Source organism: Monopterus albus, unplaced genomic scaffold, assembly GCF_001952655.1.
Source record: "Monopterus albus unplaced genomic scaffold, M_albus_1.0 scaffold185.1, whole genome shotgun sequence".
NCBI classification, from domain to species: Eukaryota; Metazoa; Chordata; class Actinopteri; order Synbranchiformes; family Synbranchidae; genus Monopterus; species Monopterus albus.
The window spans coordinates 336,599-352,820 of NW_018128065.1; the positions used below are offsets into that span (position 1 = coordinate 336,599).

The 16,222-nt window shown below is 40.3% G+C and overlaps 1 protein-coding gene across 1 annotated transcript in view; it reads right to left on the reverse strand.

Annotated features, from left to right (window-relative positions):
• cntnap5a (contactin associated protein family member 5a) overlaps positions 1-15,264 on the reverse strand; it is an 85,821-nt gene extending 70,557 nt beyond the window's left edge. Inside the window, exon 1 of the mRNA XM_020617101.1 lies at positions 14,931-15,264. Coding sequence (XP_020472757.1) covers positions 14,931-15,210 — 280 coding nt within the window. The 5' untranslated portion in view covers positions 15,211-15,264. The remainder of the gene's footprint in view (positions 1-14,930) is intronic.
• Between the last annotated feature and the right edge of the window lie 958 nt (positions 15,265-16,222).

The following is a 16,222-nucleotide window of genomic DNA, read 5'->3' on the forward strand; positions in this document are numbered from 1 at the left end:
AATTCCTGGAAGGCAACACAGCTGAGGTGCAGAGCCCACAGGATAGAGAGAGCAGAGGAGAGAAAGACGGAGGGGAGGCAGCGGCCGCCGAGCGGCCCTGACACACAGGCCATTAGAGGAAAATATCAAAAGCAAGAATTTGTTACTTGGCTATTTCCCACTTTGGGAACTTGTCTAACCATTTTTTCCACTGGTACTGATCAACAAGATCCATCCATCCATTATCTATACCACTTATCCTGAATAGGGTCTGGGTGGGGCTGGAGCCAATCCCAGCTGAAACTGGTCAAGAGGTGGGGTCCACCATGGACAAGTCCCCAGTCTATCACAGGGCTGACATGTAGACAAACAACCACACACACCCACACTCACTCCTATGGGCAATTTAGAGTCACCACCTGGAGAGAACCCACGCAGGCACAGGGAGAACATGCAAACTCCGCACAGAAAGGCCAGGGCTCGAACCCGGAACCACCTTGCCCCTGTGCCACCCCGGTCAACAAGATATAAATTGTAATACTAATGGCTTTATTTTTTTCTGTCATAAGAGAAACAAACTCTGTCTAAACATTCACCAACCCCCCACCTCCCACAAATAAACAACAGGACATGTTAAATTCAATGTCAAATATAAATATACAGTATATGATATCTATATACTGTACAGATATTCACAAAGGTTTGGACATACTTTCCTTTTCAATTCAGTGGGAAAGTGTTCAGTATCTAAACACACTGGATATCATTATAACTTTATGCTATGGGGCAATAAAACCACTAAAACCATTTGTATAGCCCTATTTAGCAATGCCAGACCCCACAGAGAGCAAAGGCAGACTGTTGGAGAGTGCATAGCACCAGACAACACAGACCACAGCATCAAGAATATCAAAGTTTACAGTGATTGTATCTGGTAACTGAGCAGCCTCAGACCTCTGTGTGGTATTGATAAAGCTTCATATGATAGCTTGCATGGCCTAACGGGGTTTGGGGCTCAGTGACCTCTGCTCAGCCATGGGTCGAGCCAAGGTATCAGTTAACAATTAGTCCTGGCTGAATTCAAGAAAGCACACATCAATACAAATGACTGAGAAACATGGTGGGTTCCCTGTAGCACTTCATCTCTCTGAACGCTGCACAGAATCTAAAGGGACCTACAGTATAAGCATTTACAGGCAGCCTGCGGGATATTTTACTGAGCTATCGACAGCTTTAGTGATTATACATATCTCATCTGCCAAACATGAATTATTCAACCCTCATTCAGGAATGCAGTGAAACAGGATTTATGTAAATTTTCTGTTGGATTATAGGATCCCCAGGAGCGTTTCACTAAACAGCGTGGTAATAACTAGCTAATAATGGCCCAGTATTGTGTTGAAAATGATAATAAGGTAATGGGTAACAATAAGTACTACTAAGGTAGTAACCATTAGGGATTAATGCCTTGGTACTGACACTGATGATAGAGCTGTTGTGTTAAAAAATATGGGGCAAGAACAGCTTAGTAAAAACACCATAATAAGGTCTGACAGCAGACTAACTCTCTTACTGTGTTTATTGCATAATTTGATTGCTCATGCCTTCATCCAAAAGCGGGCCATTTGCTTTTAAGAGCCCTAAACTCAAATGTTTAACTATCATTTGATAATAAAGATATCTATAAAATCACAATTACTCCCAAGTAAAAAGATCCAATATTGACTTTAGCTGAGACAAAAGGACACCACCTGTGGGGAGAGGGATTCCTATGGAGTAGTGGTCTAGATTAATTTTAAAAAATAGGCTGTCTGAAGGACCAGTTCTGTCTAGAAGAGACGGTTCATGGAGGGGATCTTCACACTGGTGCTGGCAGTCCCTCAGGACAAGATGCATTTATAGATACAATGTCTGTATCACTGTGCTGCCCTCAGTCTGGTTTTAAATATTTATCAGTTCAAAGCTGCTTCAAAAGCCGAGTACAGGTTGAATAAACACAGTGAAACCGTCTTCACGCATTATAAGAATATAGACTGCTGGATGCTAACAAGTCCTCCAAATTAAATGACCAAACACACTGTTGGACTATGTGTAGTGATTAAAAACATTAAGTGGCTACTTCCTGATGACCAATCATGACGTATTTGGGATGTCCCAGTCTGTGTATATTCTACTGGCTCAAAGCACAATCCTATCTTTATTTTCACGTGTTGTAGAGCATGGATCAGGCAGTATATTTCTGTCTGAACCCAACCTGAGCCTGACAGATGAATTTGCGTGGTGTTTTTTCCCTTATCATTAAACAAAGCAGACATCAGAGTGCTCCAGCCTTCTAGCCTAAAGTTTGATCTACATGTCCAACCAAGACCCGGACCCAAACTAAATTTTTAAATTTCTGAATTTCCCGAACACTCGGGTACCGAGTGTTCAGTTCCAGTATCCACACTCTAGTATGTTGTCCAACTTAAATGGTAAATGGACTGTATTTTATATAGCGCTTTCTCACAGTGTGTTGCACTGGCCAAAGTGCTTTACAGGAGATCATACACCATTCACCCATTCACACACAACATTCATGACGACAGACTGCCATGCACTGGCGCTAGTCAAGCCACCGGGAGCAATTCGGGGTTCAGTGTCTTGCTCAGGGACACTTAGGCATGTGGGGAGACCAGGAGTCGAACCACCAACTTGCTGGTCAGGAGACGACTGCCCTACCTCATGAGCCACAGCCTTAACCTGTTAGCGTTGCATTGCTCTCCTTAATGACAGCCAGTGAACTTTAGACTGCAAACATTTTGATGCAGGTAAAGGTTACAATGTAAAAAATGATTTGGAAACAGCGATTGATTCTGTTCTGACACCCAGGCTGGAAAAATACACGGCTTCACTAACGCTGTGTTCACTTTAAATTGTTCAAACCGTGATTACGAGCAGCTGAGTGTGAAACCAGTTCAGGTCAGCCTTCGACGTGTAATTCTGAGCCACGTATCACGAATTCCCCCTTGGGGTAAAGAACTACAGACATGTCAGCCAACGGCTGTGCAAACGCACAACAACTGAGAGCTGCATGAAAATCAAATCCAATATTTATACTAATAAAAGAGCTATATTCAATTGTTATAAGTGCTGTATCTATCTGGCTTCATTTGGTAATGAGCTGCTACAGATACACAACACAACAACAACAACAGCTAATTCAGGCTGTTTACCTGCTGTGACTACAAGGTTGGCAGTGGGTGTGTGTGCTCTCTAGTGTCTGTACTCAGCCAAAGATTGTTCATCAGGTAAAAGAAGTATCACATGTGAGTGAACTGAGTGTTTCTGTACAATCCATATATCAACCCTGATACACCTTCTCTCTTGTGGCTCGCTTCAGGACTCGCCCACTCCCAGTTAAACACTCATTCAAGTCATATCAGCAATTTAGACTGTTTATAGTTTTTAACCATGATCGTAAGTATTCGAATCAGTAGCTCATGAAAAATGAGCTGGGTTAAATTTAGACAACTGCTCATTTTATCTGAAATGAAGTAAAATGAAATCGATAAATCTGAAAGCTTCGTTTTCTTTACCTCTGCACGTCAATCTTGCGAAGCAGCTCCTCCAGGTAATGTGTTTTTTTTTTAGCTCCATATGAGTACAACATAATCAATAGTAAATGATAAAGTGTGAACATCATCACTTGGGACTGATTCACAGCTAATCACACAAGGTAATTCCATCAAATTATAAGATGTGCTGTACAGAATGTGAAATCCACTCAAGCAAGTAGCATTTTCACCTTCTGATTTAACACCCAGTTTGTTCATTCTGGAGTCTGGATGTCTAAAACAAAATCTTTTTTTCCATCTCATTTTTCATCACTGTTACTGTCCTTTGCTGATTATTGCATGCACCTTATTGGTACAATCAATAGATACTGGGTGTTGATAATCCTTTCAAACCCTCTGCCAGTAACTCTGACAATAAATAGAGGAGACATTATAGCTATTTGAAGCATATTCATTGCACTCTATAGATTAGGATTTGGTGCACTGTCACTGAGTGACCAATACAGCTGGAAATGGAAAGACTTCCACTGGCGCCATATTCATCACAAAAGATTTTTTCTGCTCCCAAGAGACCAGGCAGAAATTATTTCTCTGAATAGTCTCATATCATGTATCCATTGCATTTTTTTCTTACTCATTACAATCAAAAAGCATTTTGTTCTGTAGGTCTACACTGAGTCCAGTGTAAAAGCTTTCTCTAGCCTTAGCTTACTGAAGATGGAAAACATATACAGCAGGGTGGTTTAACAGCTTCTTATCTACTACAGTGGGCTGAACTCTGTAATATCAATACAGATCACAGATATAATATAGATTTAGTCATACCATGGTACCTATACCTTCAATATCCATTTAATATCTCTGGATGAATTAAACAGTCAAGGACTGCTGGTAAAAAAATTTTGTATGATTGTTACATCAGTGTGTGCAATAACTTGACAAGGAAAGATAAGAACAAACACTCCTGTCTGATTAATTCTACAAAGAAAAGTGTATTATATTAAAATATGTATATTGATGCTGTGACATAAAATTATAGGACTGTGATACCACACTGAGTGTAGAGTAGAAGTAGAGTAAATGACTTTACCACCATGTATTCAAACAATAAAGAGAAAGCCTGAAATAACAGTGTGATGAGAGCAACATCTGTCTTTGTAGCAGCCAAATAATTTACAAAAGAAGAAGAAGACAGAGAAATAGAAGAGACAATACACTTTCACAAAGAATACAAATAAAACTGAGGTCATACAGAAAACTCTGGGACGCCCGATTAGTGTAGCAAAAAAAAAAAAAATCAGCAATGTATTAAAGTTTCAGTATTTTCTGAAACTGACACCTCTTATCCAGATTTCAGGGTTTCTTAAATATTGGATTTTTAAAATTGTTTTTCCAATTCAAACCTGTGGTGAATTTAGAGACACCAGTCAACCTACCCTGCATCTCTTTGGACTGTAGGAGAAAGCCAGAGAAAACTCACACAAGCACAGTGAGAACCTGCAATAGAACAGCCCCCATCAGTCGCGAGACAACAGTGCGAACCACTGTGCTGCCCGATGAGTTCATTTTTATAACACTGAATTTTCTACTAGTCTGCATTATTCCTGCTTCAGACTACATGGTTTTTTTGACTGATACAACGGTCTCTATGTCAGATTACACAATTACAGTCATACAATCTTGGACAAGGGATAAGACAAACTACACGTCAGTGATGACTTGGAGGTGCCAGGGACTGGGAGAAGAATGTGCGATGCTGGCTGCTTGTGTTCAGAAAAAAAAAATGGGGGACCTGTCTGTGGGTCGCATGAAGAGGGAAATTAGCCAATATGCTGTCTCTCCTTCACAAAGAAACTAAAGCAGCAGTTAAATATAAATACTTTAAGCTGGTGGTAAAACAAAAAATAGCAAGTTAGCCTTATAGGCTGACTGAAAGTCAACATGCTAACGCTAGCAGTAACTGTGATATTTAATGGACATGGCTCAGTCCAATATGCCAAAAGTGTTGTGAACTGCTGAGCGATTTGTGCTTCTGTTGGTCAGCATCGGCCCACCTCTTCGTAGACATTGAAAAAAGTTCTGACAGGCTATACTTTGTGTCAGTACGTCATGAGGCGCCCCAGACGCAGCATTGGCTGCAGTTTACTATGGCACACTATATGAGATAAAACAATCCATTGTCATGTCCCACACCATTTGTCCATTCCAGTGCCCTACATCCGTCGTGTCAGGCTTAAATTTGTGTAGTCTGAACTGTACATTAAATGTGGCTTTTAGCTTACATTAGGGTAAGACTTTTCTAATTTACTGTAAATATAAAATACAAATACATAAAAACATAAATAAACTAAAATTACTGCCTCGTCTGCACGTCCACCAACCAGTCAAGTTAACGGGAATCGGATGGATGTGAGGTCACAGGGACTTTGACCTCTGACCACCGAAATCTAATCAGTTCATCCTTGAATCCAAGTGGATGTCTGTGCTAAATTTGAAGACGTTCCCTCAAGGGGTTCCTGAGATATTGCATGAAGAAGAATGGGATGCATGTACGTAGGTACAGACAGACAACCCAGAAACACAATGCTTCCTGCCATGGTTGTCGCTAGTGTGGAGGCATTAAAAATAACAAGTTATACCCATCTTCAGTCTGCATATCATACATAGTAGATAAAATAGCTTTTGTACAAACCGTTCATGTTCCCTGTGGGTCAGAACGGTGAAGAGAGTAATCCTAGTGACATAATTATACATTTCATTACATTGCATCATGCGTCATGCAGTATAATGATGGTCATATCACACTGTGAAGTCAGGGTCTCTGGATGTTTAAGCTACATGTTCCTTCCAGTGTGTTTTGTCTCTATGAAGAACTGTGGTGCATGCTTAAACATGAAGAGAAGTGCTGTCATTCTGCAGTGTTCTGCCTCATTTACCTTTTGATAAATTCATCAGGCCTTGAATGTGTACAGTAGTAGGTGTTCCTTGAGTGTCTGCTTCACATTCATTAACCGAGAGAATTCACAGCTGCACTGTCTCCATCTCACACGCACACGTGTGCGCGCGCACACACACACACACACACAGTCACTTTGTCTGTGATGCTGAATGCCAGCTCTGCTCAAGCACATTCCAGGTGCTTCAGATGGGAAATAATTAGTTGTGAAGTATCTTCCTGCTGTGCTAAGTTGAAGCATGAAATTTTAAGTAAATATGTGTGTGGTGCCTTGCTACACAAGAAACAGATTCTAGCTTATAAAAGATAAATGTCTGCTGCAGCGGTCTCCACCTGCTGTGAGGGAATCACTAAAATCGTAGCAATTCTCCTCTCACAGACCCACCGTGAAGAGGTGCATATCAGCTGGTAATCAAAGCCTTAGCTTTTTCCAGCCTAAAGCAACATTTTAAAAAATGGGTATCCACTCGTAGCAGAGAAACATTCCCTTAAAAGAAGCCTCACATTGGCCTAGGCTGATTTTCAATACCATAAAGAGATATGCACCTTATTCTGTTAAATTGGGACAGAGACACATTAATGTATTGTAGAGCCCACCGTGGCATCAGAGGTCAGCTGTGATACAGGCAACTGGTGAAAGAGGCAGGCAGCCAAGATGAGAGCGGGCGAATGCCAGTGGGGCTACAGGACTCCGTGTCTGGGAATATTTTGGGTTTAAATCTGATAATACAGGTGAAGCAGCCAATGATGCTGCAGAGCTGTTTGCATCTGCAGTCATCTCAGGACACTTTACCAAGTAAGGTCTAGACATGGCGACAGTGGAGAGGAAAAACTCTCTTTAAAAGGAAGAAACCTCCGACAGATCCCGGCTCTTGGTGGGCGGCCTTCTGCCTCGACCGGTTGGGGTGAGTGGATAGAGGAGAGACAAAAGAAGAAAAGCAACAAGACACAACAAACACAACAACGAACAATCAAACACTCGGCAGGTGGTTGCTCATCAGAAATGTACAGCTCTAGAGCCAATGACAGATCTTTGTAAAATTAATTATTATTGTTTTTATTTCATTTGACAAATACCTTCATGTATCACATTCCTCTGGTGAAATGTTGGGAAGGTATTAAGGTATGAAAAAATAGATACTGCCCAAGCCTTAATGCCAGAGCTTTACAAGAACAGTGCAACAACAGACTGAAAAATATACTGGAAAAACCAATAAAGAACTTGCCAGCAATGCCAAACAGGATCAGACAGTCACCCCTCCGATGATATACGACTAGCATGCTGAAGTTACAAGTACAAGATATATTAGCACTGAAACGTTTAGTTTATTAGTTGATCAACAGAAAATTTATCTTTCAAGTCGTATTTCAACTGAAAATGCCAACCACTTGTTTTAGCTTCTCCAGTGGGAGGATTTTATAGTCTTACTTTTATATTATTGGAAATTAAATCATTTTGAAAAGAAAAACATTTTATCATATCATTTTAGGCTCTGGAAAACTGCACTGGAAACTTTAACAGTAAAAAAAAAAAAGTGTGCTTATTATAAATGACATTTTAGCCTCATTGTTGTAAGCTACTCTACTTAATGTCTTTTCAGCCTAGAGGGTCTAGTGAGACTCAGTAGTTTACGCTGTCACTAGTAAACATGACTAGGGACAGCGTAAACTACAGAAGCCTGGTTGGGACAAACTATACAAACTGCATCCTCCAATCTGAAGCTAGGTTAGTGTCAGTCCAACAACCTCCAGTCTGAAGTTAGTGTTAGCTGACTAATGAGTAAATGTGTCAGTCCAGTAAAATGCTCTGATTACTGCTAATGTTACACAAAGCTTCAATTACTCCCAAATTAAAATCATATAAATTCAATACAACTGTAAAATCATGACCATGCTAGGTTGCTAATGCTAATGAGCGCCACATTTGAATCAAATCTGATTCCTTTGGCTACTTTTAACCTTCTCCATCTCAAAAAGCCAAATTTAATCCTGGTTGTTGCTCTTTCTTTGTCCCACTCTGTGCAAAAGACACTTCTTCAGTCCGGCAGCCACTGGTTCACACTTAAAGCTGCCGAGAGCTCCTACATGGCTGGATGTTTGAATTCGCGGTCATGGATGAATTATGAGACAATAGTACCCTGGTCACAGACACATAAAAGGACCCCCACCTGACACACCCAGATTGAAAGAGGCACAAATTTACTAGCCATTTGTTTTACACTTTGTTCTGCTCATTTTGTGTCTTCAAACAAGAACATTTAAGAGTCAGTACATTCAGAGGTTGTGGCCCAAGGCCCTCCGACCTCTACGGCCCTTGGGGCTGTGCCCTGGAAATGCATCAAGTAATCCATCCCTGTTCGCCATTCAAAAACCGCCTGTTATGACCTTGACTAGGTGGCAGGCGGGGCTAATTTATGAACTGTACTTTAATAACATGGGGTAGAGAAGCTGGAATAACAACAAGAGGGCTGTAGGCAGCAGTGTCATGGGGGGGTGGAGTATAGCTGAGGGACACAACCTCCTGTCCCATTTTCTCTGGATTCATCAGACAATGTGTCAAATCTAAGTTAATGCAACCTTATTGTAGCATGTTAGCATTTTGAGGCTACAGGTCGCCTGTGTTTCTGGTGTACAGTTACCATGGGTACAAGATTGTTCTCATTTACCTTGGGGTTAATGGGAAAGCTACTGTTTACTTGTTCACCCACACAGTGTCCATGTCACTTTGCTCTGCAGTAACACAACAGAATGACTCTGCTCAGTAAGTACAGCTGTCATTTCTAACACTCTCCATAGCTCCTGCTCACCAGCATTACCACAGCCACAATACCTGCTCTCTCCTCTGCAGAGCAGCTGACCAGGCAGAAGCTGATTCACTCACTTGTTCACTACATACTGTAAACTGCCTGGGTTTAGCTGGAGAGGAGAAGCCAAAACATTCAATAGCTGAGTGACATTTCTTAAACAAACATCAAGAGGAATATTTAGAATATTGACTGCCAACATTATTCCTAGAATTTAATCATTTTTTTCTGATAGAAACATGGAGGTCAACTAAATGAAAGTACCACCAATGTGGCCTCCACAACACATAATGCTGTGTTTGAGCCTTACTTTCATGAAAAATATATTGGTATTTTGTCTCAGTTTTCATCATGGTTTCATCATAAAATTAACACTGCAGTTAAAATACCTTCCGACACTAAACAAAATGCAGTGTAGGTGTATCAGTGGCTGGTAAAGAAGACAACATCTAAAGAGGACAACTTGGGAGTTACAAGTTAGTCTGTTGCTCTTTTTCTGGAGCCAGTCTAAGTTAAGCTATGTCAGATGCAACAAGGTAAAACTCATGCCTGCCCCTCCAGTTCCTGGCAAGGCGGAAGTACCTGGTTAAGTAACTGTAAAGTAATTAATACATTTCAAATTGTAATCAATTACACTACTGTTAAAATAATTGAATGTACCCAGTACTGGTGTTCATGTCAACACAGCTGGGCTACAACTGGTAATATCTGAGTGGGCCAAAATCCCTGCTGCAGTGTGTACAAACCTGGTCAAGAACTACAGGAAACGTCTGACCTCTGTAACTGTAAACAAAGGTTTTGGTACCACATATTAAGTTCTATTTTTCTATTGTATCAAATACTTATTTCATGCAATAAAATGGAAATAAATTATTTAAAAATCTAACAATGTGATTTTCTGGAATTTTTTTGTAGATTCTGTCTCTCACCGTTGAGGTGTACCTACGATGAAAATTACAGATCTGTCCGTTCTTTGCAAGTGGGAAAACTTGGAAAATCAGCGGTGTATCAAATACTTATTTGCCCCAATTTATTTGTTTTGCTTGTGAAATTGCATTTTATCTTGTGCAAAAGAGAGAGAAATAGCTCGCACTGGACTACCCTGGAAAAATAAAGGTTGAATGAATGAAAGGGAAACTTGTCTTTTAACTGCGTGTTTTCTTACACTTCAAATAGGATTCAAATGAAAAACAAAGTAGTTCATCTACCTAATTGTGAATGACAGTTCAGAGGAAATGACTTATTACTCTATATTTATTTTATAAACAAAATGTTTCTGCTTCAGGTTAATAAGATTGCCTGTCACAACTTAAAGAGCCGCTCAGTCTGGGCCCACCGTGACAAAGCCATATACATTGCTCTCCCTCTCATTTAACAGTAAGGCTGTATACACTCACCAGCAACTTTATTAGATACACCTGGACAATTGTATGCACTTCAATGCAACACTTCCGCCTTAACATCTGTGTTTATGAAGATCAAATTGTTTCAGTTTTTGATGAAATTGTAAATGTATAAATTCATCTATATGTTTATTATTGAGGTCATAGTTAAAGGTGGTGTTGTACTGGACTACATTATATTCAGAGGTGTTCCTAATATTCTGACCCTCTCATGTATGTAGCTGAGGAAGACAAAACATATAGAGACAATTTCACAATTTTTCTGATGCCAGCAAGAAATGATTGCACTGTAGGGAGCTGAAGAGGTGTACAAAATAGGCAAAACAAGAGCATAAGAGTGAAACAGAGTTTGGCACAACAATCGTTCCATCTTGATTATTTTGTTTTCATAATCAATGGAAACCAATATCATAACTGAAAGTTCAATTCAATGAATCGCTCAGCCCCAATTTAACTATTAAAAAATCCATGTAACCACCAAACCTTTGCTTTGGAAAATCCTTGTTATCTGATTTATTAATATGAATTTTGTGGACTTATATGCATCTGAAACCAAGAATTTAGATGTAGCCATAACGTGCATTCATAAACAATAAAAGCATGGAAATTGTAAAATCATACAAATATTTGATCATTTTCTAGTCAGTAAATTTTGTTGCCAGCAGGGTGTAGTTATGTTTTATCTGCTTGTAAAACTAATTGCTATTCCAAATCACCGCTTCCCTCTCCAGTTCAACAACTAAACGCTCTGTAGGTCTAAGCATCAACAGTGTTGGTGGGTGTCTTATCTGAACTTGTTTATTGCGCCTGTCAGGCTTATGTATGGATCTTCTTTATGGATTAATTCATTTTTATTCTACCCACAGCTCCCTGGTGTTTTCTTACTTTTCTTTTGAGTGTTGTATATTGTATAATTTATTTGTTTGTTAATGTGTGTACAAAGCCACTCCAAATAAACTGCATGGGTGGCATTAATAAAGTTGTTTGTTTTATATTGTGTAACTGTAAAGGCCATGCTACATTATTAATTACCTCCTGATGAAAGATGGCAGACTAAATGCTGATTGCTCGTGGTCTCTTTGTATAGCCAAAGCAAGTGCACAAGGACCAGTGAGAGAAAGTGACAAAGGCCGCACAAGCCAAGCATGACGCGTCTCTGCTCCCCTGCTTTTGTTTCTCAGTGATAAATAAGAGAGCAGCTTTTTGACCTCCAGGAGCATCTCACCATTTCATCTCAGTAGAGCGTATCAGGCCTGATCACAGCACACATTTGAGAACCACAGGACTGTCATAAATGAGTAATGCAGCTGTCACTTTAGCTCAGTTAACATAAAGTGCTTTAAACCCCAACACAAGCCTCGTGTCGCACTCACCCTCAGAGAGCAAACTGATCACATGATGTCATGCCTTTGGTGCACAGATTTATTTTAGAATCTCTTTTGCATTTTAGCACGACAAGAATGCAACAAAAGCAAATTCCATTATCATTTACAATTCATAACACCAAAGCTGCTGTTTGACTTGACCAGAGAATTGGGCTATTTTTAGCAGAACTTGTCATGTGAACGTTGTCTGAGGGTGCAGCTAGAGGATACGGGTACTGTACTGTGGGTCATGAGGCCAGTAAAATATGTCATTCATCCCTTGGGGATATGTGAGAATGTCCTCACCATAAACATTTAAATCTCATAAATACTGTCATAATTCTACATTTGATTACAAGCTTGTGTGCAAAGTGGAGCTAGAAGGAGACAGAACATGCACAATGGAAGGTTGTGCATGCTCTGGGTTACGCGATTGTCCTCAGTCAAATTTGCAGGGAGTTCTGATGATGCCTTACTTTTGTGGTGAAGTGGATAAATATCTACTGGAACCTTCATGGAAATGTGACCACTAACTCATGGAACAAAGAGCTGAGCTGTCGAGATTTCTTTTTCCAAGCTAAAACCTTGTTTCTTTATTAAAATGGAAATACAAATTTTATATTATAACTGCCTGTGTGCAGCACCACCAGGGACATGCACCGGATCTCAGTATTAATCAGAAGCAGGCAGGATCGAGCTAAACATACTGACATTAAAATGTCAGAACAGTGCAGCCTGGTCTGGTAATAAAACCTGCTGTGGCACCAGGTTCACCACTGACAGAATGAGCTCTCATATCACATGTGCCTGTTGACAGTTTCTATGTTAATTACCATGATTTCCTTTCTGTGCTTTGGCAGCACAGATACACTGGCATGTGCAGCCATCTGAAACATTTGCTTACTGTAAATTTGCTGCTGGGTGATAAATTCAATTTCAGTTGATTCATTAGATTTTTTTTTTGTTTTTCACCAATATCAAAAATGTCTAAATCACAAAATCGAGATTACTTTGCCGTCACCCAAACGCTGGTGGCAGTGGTTCTCTGGAGTTACAGTAACGATAGTAACGTAAACTGTCGGCGAGGAGAATTGTGAGCGTTGCCAGGCAACAAGTTCGAGTAATGGCGGCTGCAGCAGCTAGCGGCACCGAAATACTACAAAAGAAAGGTGGCCATGTTGCTTCCATGAGCAGTTCGATTTTGTAAAAACTTTATTTGAACTAAAAGTGGCAACGGCGCAAACGTGTTTAGTTGTATGTAGTTCTTAAACCAATTCCATGTTTTTTCTAGTTACTGACGACCAGTGATACTTTATTTAAAATGCTTCCATTTTTAACAAATAACCTTACAAATGCAGCTTTTTTTTAAATCACTACTATTCTTTACAATGTTTATAATATGTAAAAATCACTACTCCTATTCTTTACAATGTTTATAATATGTAAAAGCAGATGTTTGCTAGCTATGTTTTTCTTTTGATATTGTAACCATGGCCCTGGGAAACAGCATAGTTTTATTCAAGAAAACCATTCGTTTATGTAGACAGAAAAAGTTCTTACTATCGTGAATTGTCCATAGCACTTAGGAATAAAAAGTTAATTTTTGGTCATATAGACCAGCCTAACTCTAACAGAAGGAATGAACGTCTGGCATTTAGAGTAAAACCACTATAAACCTAACGCAGTCTAAGAAACCCCCGTTGTTGAAACTGTTCTAGGGGTTAACTTACCTTTATGATTGTTATGAGGCTGTGGTGCTTTTTGTGTTGTACTGAGAAGCGTGTCTAATATTTTGACCACCCTATATTACTGAGGGTAGACTAAATGTTAGGAACACCTCAGCTAGGAGTGTAGCCACTGACTGTATCAGAAGAAATGTGTTTAGTTTTAGTACCGTGTTTGAAAATGGTCTCTATAGCTGAAAACACAACACATACGGTATATGCACAAACTTTCCTTAATAACAATAAACGCCTTACAGCTAAAGTCATCACAGTTATTTTCTGTTACCTGCTAATTTTTACACTTTAATTTTGATTGAGTAATTAATCATTTGGAGTGTAATTTTTTTATGGTCCGGTATTGAAAGCCTAGTGATATTCAGTTACCAAAGAAAAGCACTGTCTCCTCGTCTGAGCACTAGAAAGCAGTGAATTTTTCATTTTTGCTTGACAAATGACCGTCTAATTAGAGCAGCAGATACCTTGTAGGCTAAATGACTGATGGATGATGAAAACTGTTCTCATCTCCACAGATCACCTCACAAATCATTGGCAGCACTCGTGCAATCAAATACAAAACTGCACAGCTTCGAGCCCGGGGTGAAAAGCAATCTGTCTTCAGCAGGTTGTGTACATTCTCACGTAGGAGTCGACCGACAGCAGCACACACAGCTGTAGACAGTCAGCAGTTTCCGTTCACCAATACACATCATCAGAACACGTCCAAAGACAGACTCTTAACAACATCACATGGAGGCTTGGAGCAGCCAAATGACCCCAGTCTGCACAGTGAGCGCAGTCTCTCCAGGTTGCACTTCACTCGAGAGTGAAAAGACATGAACCTGTTTGCTTGACCTTCATTTCACACAGTCCATTCTGCTCTGAGGAAACACCGGCGAGCACATGCCAACTTGTTCATCTGCATGGTACTGACACAAAGGACCTCGACTTAAAAGACGCTTCAGAGTGAACTTGAGATGACAAACAACAACAACAAGCCTTAAAATAGTCACAGTGTTTCCCCTGCAACGCCAGGGTAACAACCAGGGGTAAAACTCCGCTGCTCTGACTGTCCACATCACCTACACATCAGCGTTGACAGGACAAAGTGGAGAGGAGCTGACAGGTGAGCCGAGGTAACATACTCACAGTGCGTGGCGGCGGACGCTCCGCTTAAGACGCTCAGAGTGTAAAGGGTAACCATACGCAGCAGAAAAAACATTTTCCCAGCCTTGGTGTGGTTATCCATGCATCCGCAGAGAGGGAAAACTGACGACAGGTTCCTCCTTGCTCCTCCAGCACGGAGGGATAGAAGGAGTCTGATGCGGAGGAGCAAACCGCTCCCACAACGGCACTCCCTCTCTATGAGGCTCGGCCCACCTCTCTCCCTCTCTCTCTCTCTCCCTCCCTCTGTGTGTGTGTGTTTCATTGTGGGGCCCAAAAATTGCTATAAAATGCGGAATAACAGCAAAAACCCACAGAGTAGATCTGCAGCAGCAATGTCTGGTGTCGCCTACAGAATGTGGGAAATCAGATAATATTTTAGTTCTCTATTGCTGCTGCCTGCTGACGTTGTTTATTCATAAATATTACAACCTAAGCAAGACAGTGTGCAGGAGTTTTTGTTCTGATTTGTTGTTCCTCCTAAACGCCTCTAAAAAGTCAGGTGTGCATAGCCTGGATCAGATAGTTTAAAAATGATAATATTGTAAAATAACAAGCAACCTGTGGTACCACTGGAGAAGCAAAGCATGGCAGGTTGATAATGAATCCACTATCACTACAACTGTAGCCTTTATTTGACGAAGCACCTGCTTGAGACGAGTTTTATCTTGTCATGCTTTGCACAAGCACCAGAAAATCTATTAAATATACCCTCCCCCAAATCTAAATGGTTTTACTGGTGTGATTTGCTGTCAGCCTGGCACAAGGTTCATAATATAACCTGTAAATAAACGCTAAGAGTCTACAGCCACCTGTCTTGTAGTGTTGTACGCTAAATGCTAAGGTCAGCATGCCACAACGAGTGTGTTACATGCTTTACCTGGTTAATGTCTGTCCGAATGTCATGGCAATTTGCTCATTAGTAGGCGAGGTATTTCTCGACCAAAGTGATGGACTGACAGACGTGACTATTTCTATAGGCTTTGACATGTGAACAACAAAGAGTTCCCCCCCTAAATGGACAAGTGGTTTGCACACATATACAGTAATACACACTATTTGCTTTATACTGTAGAATTGCTATACACTATATCATAGTTTGCTATAATAGAAGAAAAAGAGATTATTGCAATAAATCAGTAAATAAAATAAAACTATATAGTTTAACAATTATATGTGATTGGAACAACAAAGATAATAGAGCTCAACAGAGGAAAGAAATTGAAGGCACTCATTACAGCACTATGTGTTATGGTCAGCTTTATGTTTTGAGAAAG